Here is a 14,887-nt window from a genome sequence, read left to right as displayed (position 1 = left end):
TGCAGTTAGTGCACACAGGGTCTGGTTGACAGCACCGGGTGCTGCACGCGCACCCGCGTCGCGTCGACGTGGGTGTGGCACCCGGTTTGCCGAGTCCCTGTGACATAGCTACAGAGCATGCCTCAAGAGACATGATTCAGATATTGTCTACTAAGAGGGGTCTCTTTTGTGCAATATAGATCACATTTGATCATTTTTCAATAGACTGCTTTTACATTTGATTGACAACCCAAGGCCTGTCAGGTACTAAATGATAATTGCATAATCAGGCCTAGCGTTACTTTGTAGGTTGAAGACTAGAGGTATTATGTGTTCTCTGCTATATGGTATATAACCTCTAATGTTTGCTAGGTTTATTGCAAGGCCACGTAGGTACTGAATAGATCATGATAATAACATTATATGGGCATGATGTGCTTTGTAACTTGATGTGCATTGAACGTATTCTATGGATAACACATTGGTGCAGAAGTGTATTTTTCTCACCTTAAGATGCTGCATGAACCTGCTCACTACAAACAAATACAAGCAAAGATAGGAAGAACGAGTAGATGATAGAAGAGACAAAGAGGGAAGTGGAGAAGAAGATAGAGAGGAAAGGGGAAGACATCTTAGGGCATGATAGTACTCTATTCCTTAACTCAGCATGTGTATACATCTTATATGTAAAACATGGGTGGAGACAAAGATCCCCTTGTAAAGAAAGAACCAAGACTATACACTTTTTGTTAAAAAGGGACCAAATACCTAATACTACAAAATATGGCATGGGAATACTCTCTAGCACCCTGCTTGACAAAACAGCTGCTATCTGAAGATGTGTATGAACATGACATAACTTTGCTTCAATCTTTTCCTAATGAAATGACAATCCATCTCTACGTGCTTTGTTTTCTCATGATACATATGGTCCTATGCTATTTAAATGGCAACTTTGTTGTCATGTAAATGATCTCCCCATTAATTCCACAACTTCCACGATCTTTTCGTGAACTGATCATGGATCTTTTGATTCATTTGGCTTTCATGCTCAATTAAATTGCATATGCTTGTGGGACCTTCCTGTATCTCTTTCTTAATGAGCCTGGCGTTTCTTCTCAGTTTGTATTCCATGATATCTAAACTGATACAAGAAAAACCAGGACCTCTTCTGACCAAATAAAGAAAATTTATAATTGCCAGCAAAGTTGCTTCTTTTCTTTCTTATTTCTTTAAATCCAAAAAGGGAATATAAAAGAAAAGAGGCTAAAAGATAAGGGGATGAATAGATAGCAATAATAGAAGTTTTGGATCCTATTCTATTTGCTGAGGCAGTAAGGAGTTCCATATTTGTAACCCAGTTGATTCTTTGAAAATACATCATATTATCTTCATTCATAATAGTTAAAAATATTGGTTTTATGTTATTAGTTCAATTCCTTGAGTGGTATGAAGATTTTAAGGAGTGGAGTAGGGAAATGCATGCCAAATTCACATATAATGGTGTTCAATTATTAGTAACAGAATTTCCATAAGGCTTTTTGGAAGGCAGTATTCAGATTCAAAAGAGGGATAGGAGCCTTGACCTCAATTTCCAAGTATATGAGCAAGGATGTCAATGCTAAGCCGTTATATATACCATGTGCGATAGCTCTATATTTGATACGGACTGGGTCTAGACCTTCTAATTGGAGACCCAATGGGATGCCACCTAGGAGAAGGATGACACCATGCTGATGTCATTCCCAGCTCAATCTCTCTCTCTCTCTCTCCTTGAGTTGTCCAAAGTGAAGGAGATGGAGGAATCTAGAAGAACTAAAAGTGAAAAATGCTAGACTAAGCCTAGTCTAAGTTTGGGAGACCTAAAAGTAGAAAATACTAAGAAAGGCCTTGTCTAATTTTGAATAGCTGTTTATGAGTCTTGGAAGATGAAGGAGCTGCTGGAGGTCTCTTCCCCTCTATATAAAGGCATGTAATCCCCCTTTTTGGGGTATATTATTTGAATGATATCAAGTCCCTCATCTAAGCTCTCAATCACTATCTCTCTTTCTCTCCAACGTGCTCTTCTCTTTATCACACATCTCTCTCTTTATCTCCTTTTCCCCTTCTCTGTTTCTTCTATCTTCTCTTCAACTCCATGGTCTTATAATACCTTCACCAACTGAACCCAAGCAGTCTAGAGATCCAGACCTACTCGTCCCAAGCCAAGGAATCACCCCATAACAAAGCCTAACCCACAATAGCCCAAACCCGGTCAAATTCTGTTTGATATTAACAACAAAATTTTGTCAGATTTGCGCAAGTCATATCTCTCAAACCATGTGGAATCTGAGGCTGAAATTTTAACTGTAGACTCTTCCATGTGTCTTCTATCTACCACTAAAATTTCATGAGTTTTTGATAACCCATTAGAGAGGAATTAATTTTCTATTCAATCCTACCAGAGCCAAAACACAGTCCCGAATTCCTTCAAAACATGTCGTCACTTCCAAAGCCTATATCTCCTCAACCCAGTGGAGTTTAGACCTGAATTTTGGTCAAGATCTAGTTCCACGTTACTAGAGCCTGCCTTTCAAATTTCATATTTTTGTGTGGATCCGTTTGAGAGAACCAAATTTCTTTCTAAGTCTGTCAGAACCAAACAGAACTTGACCTACCTACCCTAAGTCCATTGAGCCTAGCCTCTTAACCCGAGCCATATCGTATCAATATTACACCTCAACAATTGACCTTCTAGGTAACTAAGTACCCTCCAATCAATGCACAATGTTCAGAGGTAGATTTTCTATCATCTGTTGTTCCTTTGCAGTGTACTAAAATGGCCATGATCAACATAAAGAATTCTCTTTCTTGGATTCAGCTTCCGGTATCAAAAATATGGTACACCATTATTCAATTAAGCTGATGGGTTATCACACTTGTAATATATGCAACATCAGGTAGAGTAATGGTCAAATATATTGGCTTACCACCAAGTCTTTGACCTCTTTTTGCATCCAAAATTTTATGATCTTTACATAGTCTTCATATATGATTTTTCTCCATAGTGTCAATAGCTTTACATCCTAACATTCCTGCTTCATCAAGTCTATTACATGCTTTCTTTGTGACAAGAGTATGCTTTTCTTTGATCTCAATACTTTTATATCCAAGAAGTAGCGTAATGGATCATGGTCTTTGATGTCAAACACTTCATGTGTCTCTTCAGTCTTTGTATTTCTTCATCATCGCTTGTAATTGCAATATTATGAGCATAAACAATTATGGTAGATACTTTTTTTCATCTCTTTATAAAGGGAGTATGGTCACTTGTACTTCTCTTGCAACCAAAGTAAGTGATGGCTGTGTTAAACCTTTAAAACCAAGTTCTTGGTAATTGTTTCAACTTAATATAGTTTTCAAATTGCAAACTTAGCTGTCTTCAATTGATAAGTAGAAACTAGGTGCAAAAGGTCACATAAATCTCTTCACTTTGATTATCTTGAAGATATGCATTCTTCACATCAAGTTCCTAAGATGCAAGAGTTATAAGCATTTGGATAGATGTCAACTTAGCCACCGGAGCAAAAGTCTCTTGATAATCTATAGATTCTATACCACAAGTTTGGATATGCTCTTTGCCACAAGCCTTGCCTTTCGGTGGATCTATCTGTTGTATACTTAAGAGTGTGAACCATTTACACCAAACTAGTTTTCTCCTTTGTGGTAAATATGTGACCTCATATTTGTTGTTCGTTATTAATGCTTTTATCTCTTCATCCATAGCCTCCATTTTGGATGCCTTATGGTCTCTTCTATATTCTTAGGAATAGGAGTAAACTTAGAATTTGCTACAAATACTCTCTAGGCTTTAGAGGTGGCTGTGTAAGAAACACATTGACAAGAAGTAATAGAGTTTTTTACCTGAGCTATGGGTAGATTTAGGTCATTATGAAGATCTGTTCCACTTTCTAGGACTTTGATATTATGCTCCTTAGGCCCTCAATCTTAAGAAGCTTCTTTAGTTTTGGTAACCAATGTATCAAACATCATAACAGTTCTCTCTCCTCTCATATATCTCTTTATTGTCATAAAAATGACACAACTACAACAAGAAAAGGATATCCCAACTCAACAACTTAGTTTTAAATAGAACCAATTTATGGTAAAAAGAAATCAAGTTTTACAAATACCAAATAAAAATAAATAATTACTATAGTATAATGCAAGTATATGCAGAGAGGGTGGTCTAGCACAAAAAAAAAGAGATAAAAATACAATATATAGACTATACAACAAAGAAATTTCAAATAATTATTTATAGAAAAACATTGAAATTATTATGAGAGCAATAATCAAGTACTCATCATAAACCAATTTAAAAGACAATAGATTAAATAACCACAACCAAAGGTATTTCAAGCATAGAAGGGACTTCATATGGGAAGGAATGAAGTGAGATACAAAGAGTATGGTGAAGAATGCCAACTGTGCCAAGGCACCAAGTATGAAACCTCATCCCCTACCAGGTACCCTAACCCTTGCCTAGTCCTAGACAAGTATGTGAAGATATGTAAATGGACTTCATAGATGAGCTTCTAATAGTGAATGTAAAATTATCCATACTTGTGGTGGTAGACTGACTCACAAAATGTAACGACCTCAATTCGTACCCATGAAAAAGTGGCATTTTTTTTCCAAGTATGGAAACATTTTCAGAAACCCGTGGCCCTTACAGTTAAAAACAACCACCACTACAAGGGATCTTATACTTATCTTTCAAACCAAACCCAACTCAACTTTATTTATTAAAATGCAAAGAGTCTGAGATATAAGCAAATAGAATGTAAATAAAGCAAAAAGAAGAGCCACACTGTCCAAAAGCATCTGCCAAGCAATCTTGTAGTCCCCTCGTATCTCCTCTCAAAGCAAGTCGCCTCACTGGGCATCTGAGGCTGCGAAAAATACAAAAGTAGGGGTGTTAGAATTCAAAAATTTTTGTTTACGAATCCCTCTAATGAAACAAATAAGTAAAATAATATAAATAAGATTCATGCAATATTTTAAAAAGATGCAATTATGACAAATTCACAACTCAATCATTCATGCAATAAAGAAAAATTATTAAGCATGAGTGAATAATTTAATAACCAAAAGAGACCACAAATTAAGCAATAAAGATATTTAACATGCATTAGGGAACAACCATCATGCATTCACCAATATATCACAATTAAGAGAACAAGTAAATATTCATGATCTAATGCATCACAGGAATATGCATGATTTCAATGCACATGTATGAACACACATTATTATCTTTAGTCAAAGTTTTTTTTTTCATATGCATGTCCCTATTAAATGCATACAATTTAAGTTTTTCTTTTTAATTACTCTTGCCCGCGGATACTTCAAACGAGTAAAATCCCTGAGGTCAAGTTAGGTTCTCAGGGTAGCTTAGCATACAATTTGTATTTTATTACTGAGTTTCAAACTTAGCTCTCGACCGAAATAACCTTCGGAACATTAGACATCCAAATCTAATATCGGGGATACCAGGGACATCCAAATCCATAAGTATCACTTTCTTGGCATACCAAAACAACAACTGTGTCTACACACCACCCCCAGGCAAAGTGACAGATTCTTCCTAAAACCGTTGTTAGGAGAAGAACCTCAATATCGGGTTCAGGGGCAATAACAACGCACACAGAGTTTTAGTACCCTCACGGTTTTCCAAAACCGCAATGTCGAAGATTTCCACACTATAGAAGAGACATCAAGGAAACGTAGATTACACTGTCCTTTAATTTCTTTTATCTTGTCATTAATTCATTTTCTTTAATTTGCAATTCAACATGCAGAATTAATAACATAAGTTCGCACATCCACATGCGAAGCTCTTCATGGTCCACCTATGGCATCAATCAGAACAATGAAATTAGAATCACAATATCAGATGAGATTTTCGCAATGCATAAACAAGTAAAGTAAGGAGAACACCGGCTCAAGGCTTCCACATCCTATGATGATCCATTTTGATCATCTATACATTCATATGCAAAAATCTTAAAGAACATGCCAATGCATTATTTTCATATCGCAGGCCTTTCAATATTCACATCATTCTAATGAATGTATTCACATCATGTCACCATGGCAAATGCATACTTTCATTCATGAACCAGTTCAATTTAAAATATCTGCACACTCCTGCAGTTGTGTACATGCAAACCATATTCACTTCAGGTATGCTCATGCATGGGAAACAACCAAAGTTACCGGAAGCTTTTTGATAGGTGGGAAGCTCGTTTCGGAAGCACGATACTCCACACCTCCAAAACTTGATGAGAACCTCGATTCCCTCACACTTCTCCTATGCTTTCCACATGCTTCATCTATTCTTCTTATATGTACTACTCAACTTTTCATGTTTCTTTATGTGTTTTCTCTCACTCTTCTCACTCACTTTCATGTGTTTTCTCTAAATTGGTAGTCAACATTTTTAGATTTTGTTAAAATTTTAATTCTTACACTAAAAAAATCATGAAATTTAATATTAGTCACTTTATTTTAGTTTTTATTTGTGTTTCATTTTGATTCTTATTCAATTCTTATATTTATTTTTTAATATTCTTCGCTTCCCGCTTCCTATACATTTTAAAATACATCGCTTCTCGCTTCCGCTTCCCGTATCGTTTCCCGCTTTCGCTTCCTAATCTGGCAACCTTGGAAACAACTTTGCATTAATATCACGAACATGCATTCCTTAACAAGTCTAGGCATGTATTCGGTATCGCCCTTTGGTATGCATAGGGCAAACCATAATATGGATAGAAATTCTGGGAATTCACATGCATATTTGAATTTTAACCAACCTTCACGGTATAAGCAGTGAACATACACCAACAAATTTTGGTTACATAGTAATCTGTATATTATTCGGTCAAAGGATGACATGCATTGTTGCTTTTCTTTTCGAAATTTCACATGAACACATGACCCATTTAGATGAAACAGAAAAAATGGATCTGAAAACGAACTCATTAGTATTTTCTTTATACTTGGCCCTTTGGGACCCAGTCGATTCAGTCGACTGGCCTAACAGGCTGAGCACTTACCCAGCTGAACCTGGTTCAGGTTCAGCTGGGCCTGACAGGCCATGCTGCTGCCCAGCTGCCAACCCCCCCCAAAAAAAACTATTATAACATCTTCCTTTTTTTTGGAAACAAAATTGACTGGGCTGAGCCCAGCCGACCCTGTCGGCTAGGGCTCGGGCCCTGCACCTGCCCACCCGACCCAGTCGGCTGGGCGTGGCAGGCAATGCACCTGTCCAGCTGAGCCCAGCTAGGCTGGGCTGCCAGCCCAACCTAGCAAACACAAAAAAAAGTGTGTATACACGTGTAGATTTTCATGTTCAAGTATGAATATGGGAATTGCCTCAATAGTCATACATATGCAGATTTTTTTTTTCACCTAAGTGTGCATGTGTACCATATATGCATACACGTGCAGATTTTCATGTTCAGGTATTTTTATGGGTATTGCCTCAATGGTCATACATATTCAGATTTTTTTTCACCTAAGTGTGCATGTGTACCATATTAACTTTATGCATACATAGGCTGATTTTGCATTCAACTATCACATGCATCATATACTAAACAGTTTGCCATAAAAATATACAACTCAACTTATTGTTCCATCACCGTAAAAATTCTGGTTTAACATATAAATACTTCCAGGTATATTTTTCAGATTTACCCTTTTTTCCATGGGTTTCACTAAATATTGCATGGAATACAAATCCATGCTCTTTTTCTCATTCGATTCAAAAGAAAGACCTGTACCATACGCAAAGATCGAAAAAAGAACACTAATGGATGGTTGGAAACGACAGATGATTGAAGAAGGTAGCCTTCTTCTTTCTCTTTTCTCTTTTTTTTTGATCCATTTATAAAGCTTTAGATGGGCTGGAGAAGAGAGTGCAGCCCAGCCCCAGTTGGAACTCTCTTCTATCTTAGAGTTCCGAAAATTTTGAAACTCTCCAAGTAGACTTTTTCAAAGTTTTATTTCATGTGAAACTCTATGTTTCTTAAACCTTCTTAGATGCTTCTAGGTGTTTTTAAGAGCTCTACTAAGAGTCCTAAACACTAAAAAAAACATCTTAGAATTAATTAAAATTATTTATTTATTTATTAAAAAATAAATATCTAGAAGCTTTCAAAAATTATATTATTGATCTAGCATACTTCTAAAGTGATTTTATATAGGTTTAAGGGCTCTACTTAGAGTCCTAAACAATTGTCAAATTAAATTTTCAGAATTAAATTAATTAATTAATATTAAATAATAAATAAATTTCTAAAAGCTTCCAAAAATTACCAAATTAACTTGAGAGACTATTTAATCATTAATTAACCCCAATTTAAAGGTTTCTAATGAATTTAAAGTTGAAAAAATCGTTGGGCATAGATTTGGATCCGGATCTAAGATCAAAATCCATCTCAAAAATCTAAATGGGTATTGAGCTGGATCAATACCAGATTAATATAGGTCTTGGGTAGAGTCCAGACCTATATTAATTTGGATCAAATTCATCAGATCCGGTCAGAATTTCAAGATGCATCCAACGATATATAACTCGAATTTTGCTTTCGAAATTCGCCCAAAAATAATTCGAATTTAAATGTAAAAGATAAAACTCTTTTTTATGTTTTAAAAGGCTCGTTTAGGCCTTGACAATGAGACCTGGGCTAAGTCCAGACTCAAAAGCATCAGCCTAAAATCGAGAATCTACCGATTTTTCTTCTATACTTAGCCAAATTTTTGAAAATCTCCAATTTAACTAATTGTGAAAATACGCGATATTACACAAAATATGGCTATTTCATCTCTTTGGCTCACCCTTGTAAGGCTCACATGCTTGCTCAAGTCCCTGTAAAAACCATCTTCAAGCTTTATGGGATGTCTAGATCTATCATGAGTTACCAAGATATGGTTTTTGTTAACGCTTTTTGGACAGAATTCTTCAACTGACATGGTACTGCACTTGCCATGAGCACTTCAAATCATCCACAAACTGATGGATAAATAGAGGTGCTGAATTGGTGCCTGGAAAATTTATTTGTGCATGTTTGTGGGGAGGGGGGGACCAACCGAGGCATTGGAAGAGATTGCTACCTTGGCTTGAGTGGTCATACAACACTAGCTATTGTGGGGCCATTAAAATAACTTCATTTCAGGCCCTCAATGGAAGGGAAGCAATAAGTACCTGCCTTCCCCAACTACGCTGGAGGAAGTGCGTGCACCAATACGGTTGATGTAGTCTTGATGGAGACGGACCAAACACTTCGAAGGGAAGCAATAAGCACCTGCCTTCCCCAACTACGCTGGAGGAAGTGCGTGCACCAATACGGTTGATGTAGTCTTGATGGAGACAGACCAAACACTTCGCTTACTCAAAGGGCATCTTGTGCTGCCCAAAATTGCATGCAACAAAATCATAATAAGCACCATAGAGAGCTGGAATTCAAAGTTGGAGAGCGGGCCATGTTGAAACCCCACTTCATAAACCACTCACTTTAAGGCATCCTTGCCATAACCTTGCACCAAGATACTTTGGGCCATTTTGAATCTTGAGTGTATCGGGAAGATGGCCTACAAATTGCAGCTACAGCCAGAAGCAAAGGTGCATCCCCTCTTTCATATATCATGTCTTAGACCATTTAAAGGAGCACCACCAGCCCAACCAATCGATTTGCCTGATTTTAGAGGGATAGCTTAACAGATACTCGAATAGGTACTCGGGAAAAGAAAGCGACCAGCGCATGGGCGATAACTGCACCAAAGTACTTGTGCAATGGAGCTAATCCAGCCTGGAGGAGGCAACTTGGGAGTTTATAATATATTTACTGTTAAAATATTTTTCCATATATATATATATTTTGAATTTACAAATCTCCAACCTACAGTCTTTTTTTTCTAATTTGATCCTGTTTCAAGGCTGGCTATGGTCTGGTTGCTGATGAAGAGATAAATGGTTCCGGATCTGCTGTTTCCATTCGGATTGAGTCATCATATGTGATTGGATTGCGTGATTTGGACATGAAACATGTAAAGGATTTCATATTTATCAATGGTATGCACCTTATTTAACTCAGATGCATATTTGCCCTTTTTTATTTTTCAAGAAGCCATAGAAAGTGAAGCTGCAATGTTGTTCTTTTCATGATAATATAAAGTTTGATACTTTTCCAGTCATATTTTGCACTTCGATTATAAATTTAGTTTTTGTAGGTTTAGTTAGATTCCCATAACTAATTATATTGAATAAATGTTTTAGAAGAATGTCATAACATGCAGCGGGAAGGTTTAATATACAAAATTATCATATCAAGTAGCATCATATCATGAGATATGTTAAAGGTTATGATAAAAAAATCACAAGTGAGGAATTAGGAAAATCATAAAAGGGACAAGTTATTATAAAATGAAACAAACAATACTCATATAATTTGAATTTTTTTTCGAAACAATAGAAATCATAATAAATAACCTATGATAAATAAATATCAATGCTCAATATATTTGAAGTTCACAAATAAATTCTGGTCTAATTGTCTAAAGAATGGGAGTCATATACACATTGTTGCAAACTTGTAGCAGAATGTTAGTGTACAAATAATTAAGAGTATATGGTTACAGCTTAATATCACATAATATGCACTATTTTTTCCCCCTTCAAAATTTGGCATTTCTGATTACCTTTTTCAATATCTTATAGGATACCAGAATCTTAAATTGTTTGTGGTTGAAGTATTTAGGTAAAAATGGAACATTTGGCATGCAATGTTGCCATATTGAAAAATTCCTAACAAGTTGGAAACATCCTCTTTTCCCTTTTGTTTTCTCCTTGAAACTAGGAAACTACATGGATCCTGTTTCTCTTCAAATACTGGAAACTCGCTTCCTCCTTTTCCTACTCTCTCTCTAGGTATGTAAACATGTTGGATTCGGTTTGGATGTAGGTATTATGAAAATCTGACCTAATAGGGTGTACCTTAAATGGAGCTGTTTTTTTATTGGGAATCGAATGGGAGAACACTACAATCAAATATAAATCCATTTATGAAAAGAAAAACTGAGTGGCTCAAAATTTGATTAAAATTGTGAGATTTGGTAGAGCCGAGTCAAACATATGTATTTTTAGTTCTCCAATATTCATGTTATTAAATGTTTTTAAGTTTCACAAGTTTGAAAACACATGCATTGCCACTAATTCATGGTAAGATACATGCTGTCAAACTCTTGTGCAGTCCCCTCTGGCACCCATGTAACAGGTTCACTGGGCAATTCCATATTTATCAGTTTTAAAAAAATGCATGTTGTCATACATTCGTTCCTTCCCCTCTGACACCCATTTGCTGGGTACGGAACTGAAGAATACTGAGGCAAATTTTCATGGCTTACATTGATCTGTTCAGATTTTACTTTAAATTGGATTTGGATCTGACTGGAGTCAGATTTTGTCACATACAAATAAGTCCGAACCAAATATCTATTTGGATATTAGAACTTCAGCCGAATCTTACTAAAGAATCTGTATAGATTACATTTTCCAGGTTAAATTTACAAAACAAATGGAAAATTTGTGAAAAAGTAGTGTTTTTATATTAGATTGCATGTACAAAGGATTGTATCCAATTTATATTCTTTATAGTTTATACACACATACATGCGCACACACAACTATGAATTTCTTTAGATTTTTAAGTTTGTTTTTCAAATTTGGATAATTTTGGATTTGGTCAAAGTTGAACAAGTCAAACTTGGACAAAAATGGTTGGATGTGGGGTTGAGCGCACTAGACACTTTGTTCACCTGTACGCAGCCTTGTTAGGTGTGCACCCGCACCCGCACCCAACAGTGTAAAAGTGGGTGCTTGAAGGGTACATAAGCACCCATGTTATATAGATTGCCCCCTTATATCTAGAGATTAAGGTTCTTAGATAAGTGAGAATAAGAACCAAGCTCTAAAGAAGATTGTACATCCATATTGGATAACAGGTTCCAATATACATTGGGTTGAGCACAAATAGATCTTAACCCAATTTGACTTGGGTCTGAGTCTATGCCAAATCATCAACCTTATCGGTTGGTGGATTTGGATATAAATCAATGAGATATTAGATGAATTCTTTTTTAATCAATTAAAAAATTATCTTTTAAAATATTATATATTGACTAACTTCAGTATAAGCACTGTTAAATTGAAAAGCTTAGCTATAAAAAGCATGCAAAAACTTCGAAATCAAATTATTTTATTTTATTAGGGATTTTTACTTTTTCTTGGTTAAGAAAACTATTTATCATAAAGAAACAATTTTTGTTAAACTAATGACAAGACAAATCAGGTACTAAACGGATTTAGGTAAAAAACTTAGGTTCGAGAAGGTTGGGTATCAAAATGGGTTCATGTTCAGGTCGGTTTGGTTACAAATTGTACATAACCACTGGTTTGGGTATAAAAACTGGTTAAATATAAATGAGCATTGGTATAAAGTGGGTTTAGATTCCACTTTTTCAGGTACAAACTACAAATAACTGTTAATAGGTGTAAAAATGATTGATAAACCTGCATCTGAATCACATATGATGAGACAAAGGCTTAATCCAGATCCAAAATAAATGTGTGATTTTCGTAAGAACCTAAATTATAGTTCAGCCTAAAAGCCATTCTGGATCAGATTGAAGGAAAAATCTGACTAGGGAAACCTAAATCCAATCAAAATGTTTATTGAGATTTTACATTCATGATCCAAGTCCCAAACCAATATTTCAGATTGAGACCAAATATCTAACCATACCTCATATATTGTACCCTTCCCCCAGCATAGTGCCGGGCATGCTCACTAGCATAGGACAGTTTGATAACAATCATACACGAGCTTTCCATAAGATTCCTACTTAACATCAAGGCACCAATTCATCTTTCATATTTTTTGGCTTAATCAATCAACTCAAATAGAGTGAATCATGTTTCGCAAAACAATCAAATAGAGTCAGACATGCTAAACATTTCTAACAGGGGATAACCCCATTGACACTTGAACCTGATTTAAGCTATGTCACATGGGTTCAGGGGTGCGGCACTTTCAAAAAAATTGGGTGCGGGGGTGCGGCAAAAATATAAAAAATTATATATATATATATATATATATATATATATATAGTCCAAAAGTTGGACATAAATGATCCTGCGTGCGTTGACTGCAACCAGGGTCAGGTTGACCACATCGGGTGCGGGTGTGACGCGGGTGCAGCATCTAGTTGGAGAGTCCCTGTGACATAGGATTTAAGCATTTGTATTTAAGATGCAGACATTGATAAAGCCACATGCTCATACACGTGCATGCACACATGCACATTTTGTTAATTTTTTAATTTGATATGACTTACGTTTATTATCAAAGCACACTTTTACTTCATTACTTTCTCTAGAATAAAAATTTTGTATTCTGCAGGTTATATAGAGCCTGTAATGGTTGTCCTTCATGAGAAGGAATTAACTTGGGCTGGGAGTATCTTCTGGAAGCATCACACTAGTTCGATTTCGGCACTTAGCATAAGTACAACACTAAAGCAACATCCTCTTATATGGTCTGCTTCTGTAAGGCTTTATCCTTGGAACCACACTTTATATTCGTCTGGTTGTGGCGTGTGGTGCCAACCACTTCTTATATATAAAGTATTTGGAAGCCTAACTCTCTTCATTGTATTTTGAACTTTTTCCATGTTATTTCTCCAATGTACACAAACGTGACAATTTTTTTAACTGGATTATTAAGCTACAACAATCTACTCACTTAACAGTGAGATATATCATACTTATTTACTTGTTAATTGCTCTTGTTACTCTTTTTTTGGTACAGAATGAAAATATTGTTCTGAGTTATTCATGCCTTGCACCTTTTTTTTTGTGTTTATGTTTGGATCTTTTTTCATTAGTAATTCAGATATGATGATTCCTTCCCTAGGTTATTCATTCCTTATTTTTGATCTCTTTTCCTCTTTAGATTTATATTACCCTTCGAGTTTCCTACATCACCATTTTTATGAGTATTCTCATGGATACATGCTGCATTTTGGTTGTTTTGTCTTTTTATTTTCCATTATCATAAATGATTCTATTGTTGAGGGAATGCTTGTGGATGCATGCTGCATCTTTTTGTTTTGTGTCTGCATTTGGATCATCCTACATCACACGTGGCTGGCCCTTTATCTATTTTTAACTAAGGTTTCCCGAGAATTCTTACCAAATGTGAATAAGGTTCCTGATATGTGCTATAAGATTGGTTATCTTGTCATGAATCATCATACATGGAAGATTGTCATTTCTACTTTTTATTTAGCCATGCCGGTCCTGTGAAGTGTGAATAGTTTAGAGTGAAATGGGAAAATCCTTAATGAAATATGATAGAGTCAAACTCATTTTATTGATTGCAGTTGTAAATTGCTTCTGGATGGTTCACTGGTCATAGTTGCTCTTGGGATTTGTTATTTTTGTCCAAGGACTTTAAATTCTATGTGAACTACACAAAGCTAGAATGTAGACCTACCTGATTCTGTATTGGAACTACTGGGCATAATTTTACAGTCTTTGAAGGCGATTGTGCTTCTGATGCACTAATATTTTTTAAACGAAATTATAGTTTTTAATGCTGTTTTTGACTAATAGAGTTTATCTCTTCTGAATAATTTCAATGAACTTTATCGCTGTAGAAATATCATGTAGTTGTGATGCAGTCATTGCTGTCAATATGCGATTAGGACTCAGAGATAATTTTGTAGGATTCTCTACGACCCTGTTTGGATGACAAGGCAGCATCAAGTTTTTTGCAAACTAGGTTTTAGGCAAACTAGGTTT

General features: G+C 35.7%; 1 protein-coding gene across 1 annotated transcript in view; it reads left to right on the top strand.

Moving 5' to 3' along the window:
• Nucleotides 1-14,887, top strand: part of CPSF160 (cleavage and polyadenylation specificity factor 160) — a 233,504-nt gene that overhangs the window by 11,375 nt on the left and 207,242 nt on the right. Inside the window, exons 4-5 of the mRNA XM_090015979.1 lie at nucleotides 9,964-10,099; nucleotides 13,485-13,630. Coding sequence (XP_089872105.1) covers nucleotides 9,964-10,099; nucleotides 13,485-13,630 — 282 coding nt within the window. The remainder of the gene's footprint in view (nucleotides 1-9,963; nucleotides 10,100-13,484; nucleotides 13,631-14,887) is intronic.

This window comes from Nuphar pumila, chromosome 8, assembly GCF_984573655.1.
Source record: "Nuphar pumila chromosome 8, dmNupPumi1.hap1.1, whole genome shotgun sequence".
Classification (NCBI taxonomy): Eukaryota; Viridiplantae; Streptophyta; class Magnoliopsida; order Nymphaeales; family Nymphaeaceae; genus Nuphar; species Nuphar pumila.
The sequence above is the reverse complement of the archived record's forward strand: the minus strand, read 5'-3'. Positions and strand labels throughout refer to the sequence as shown.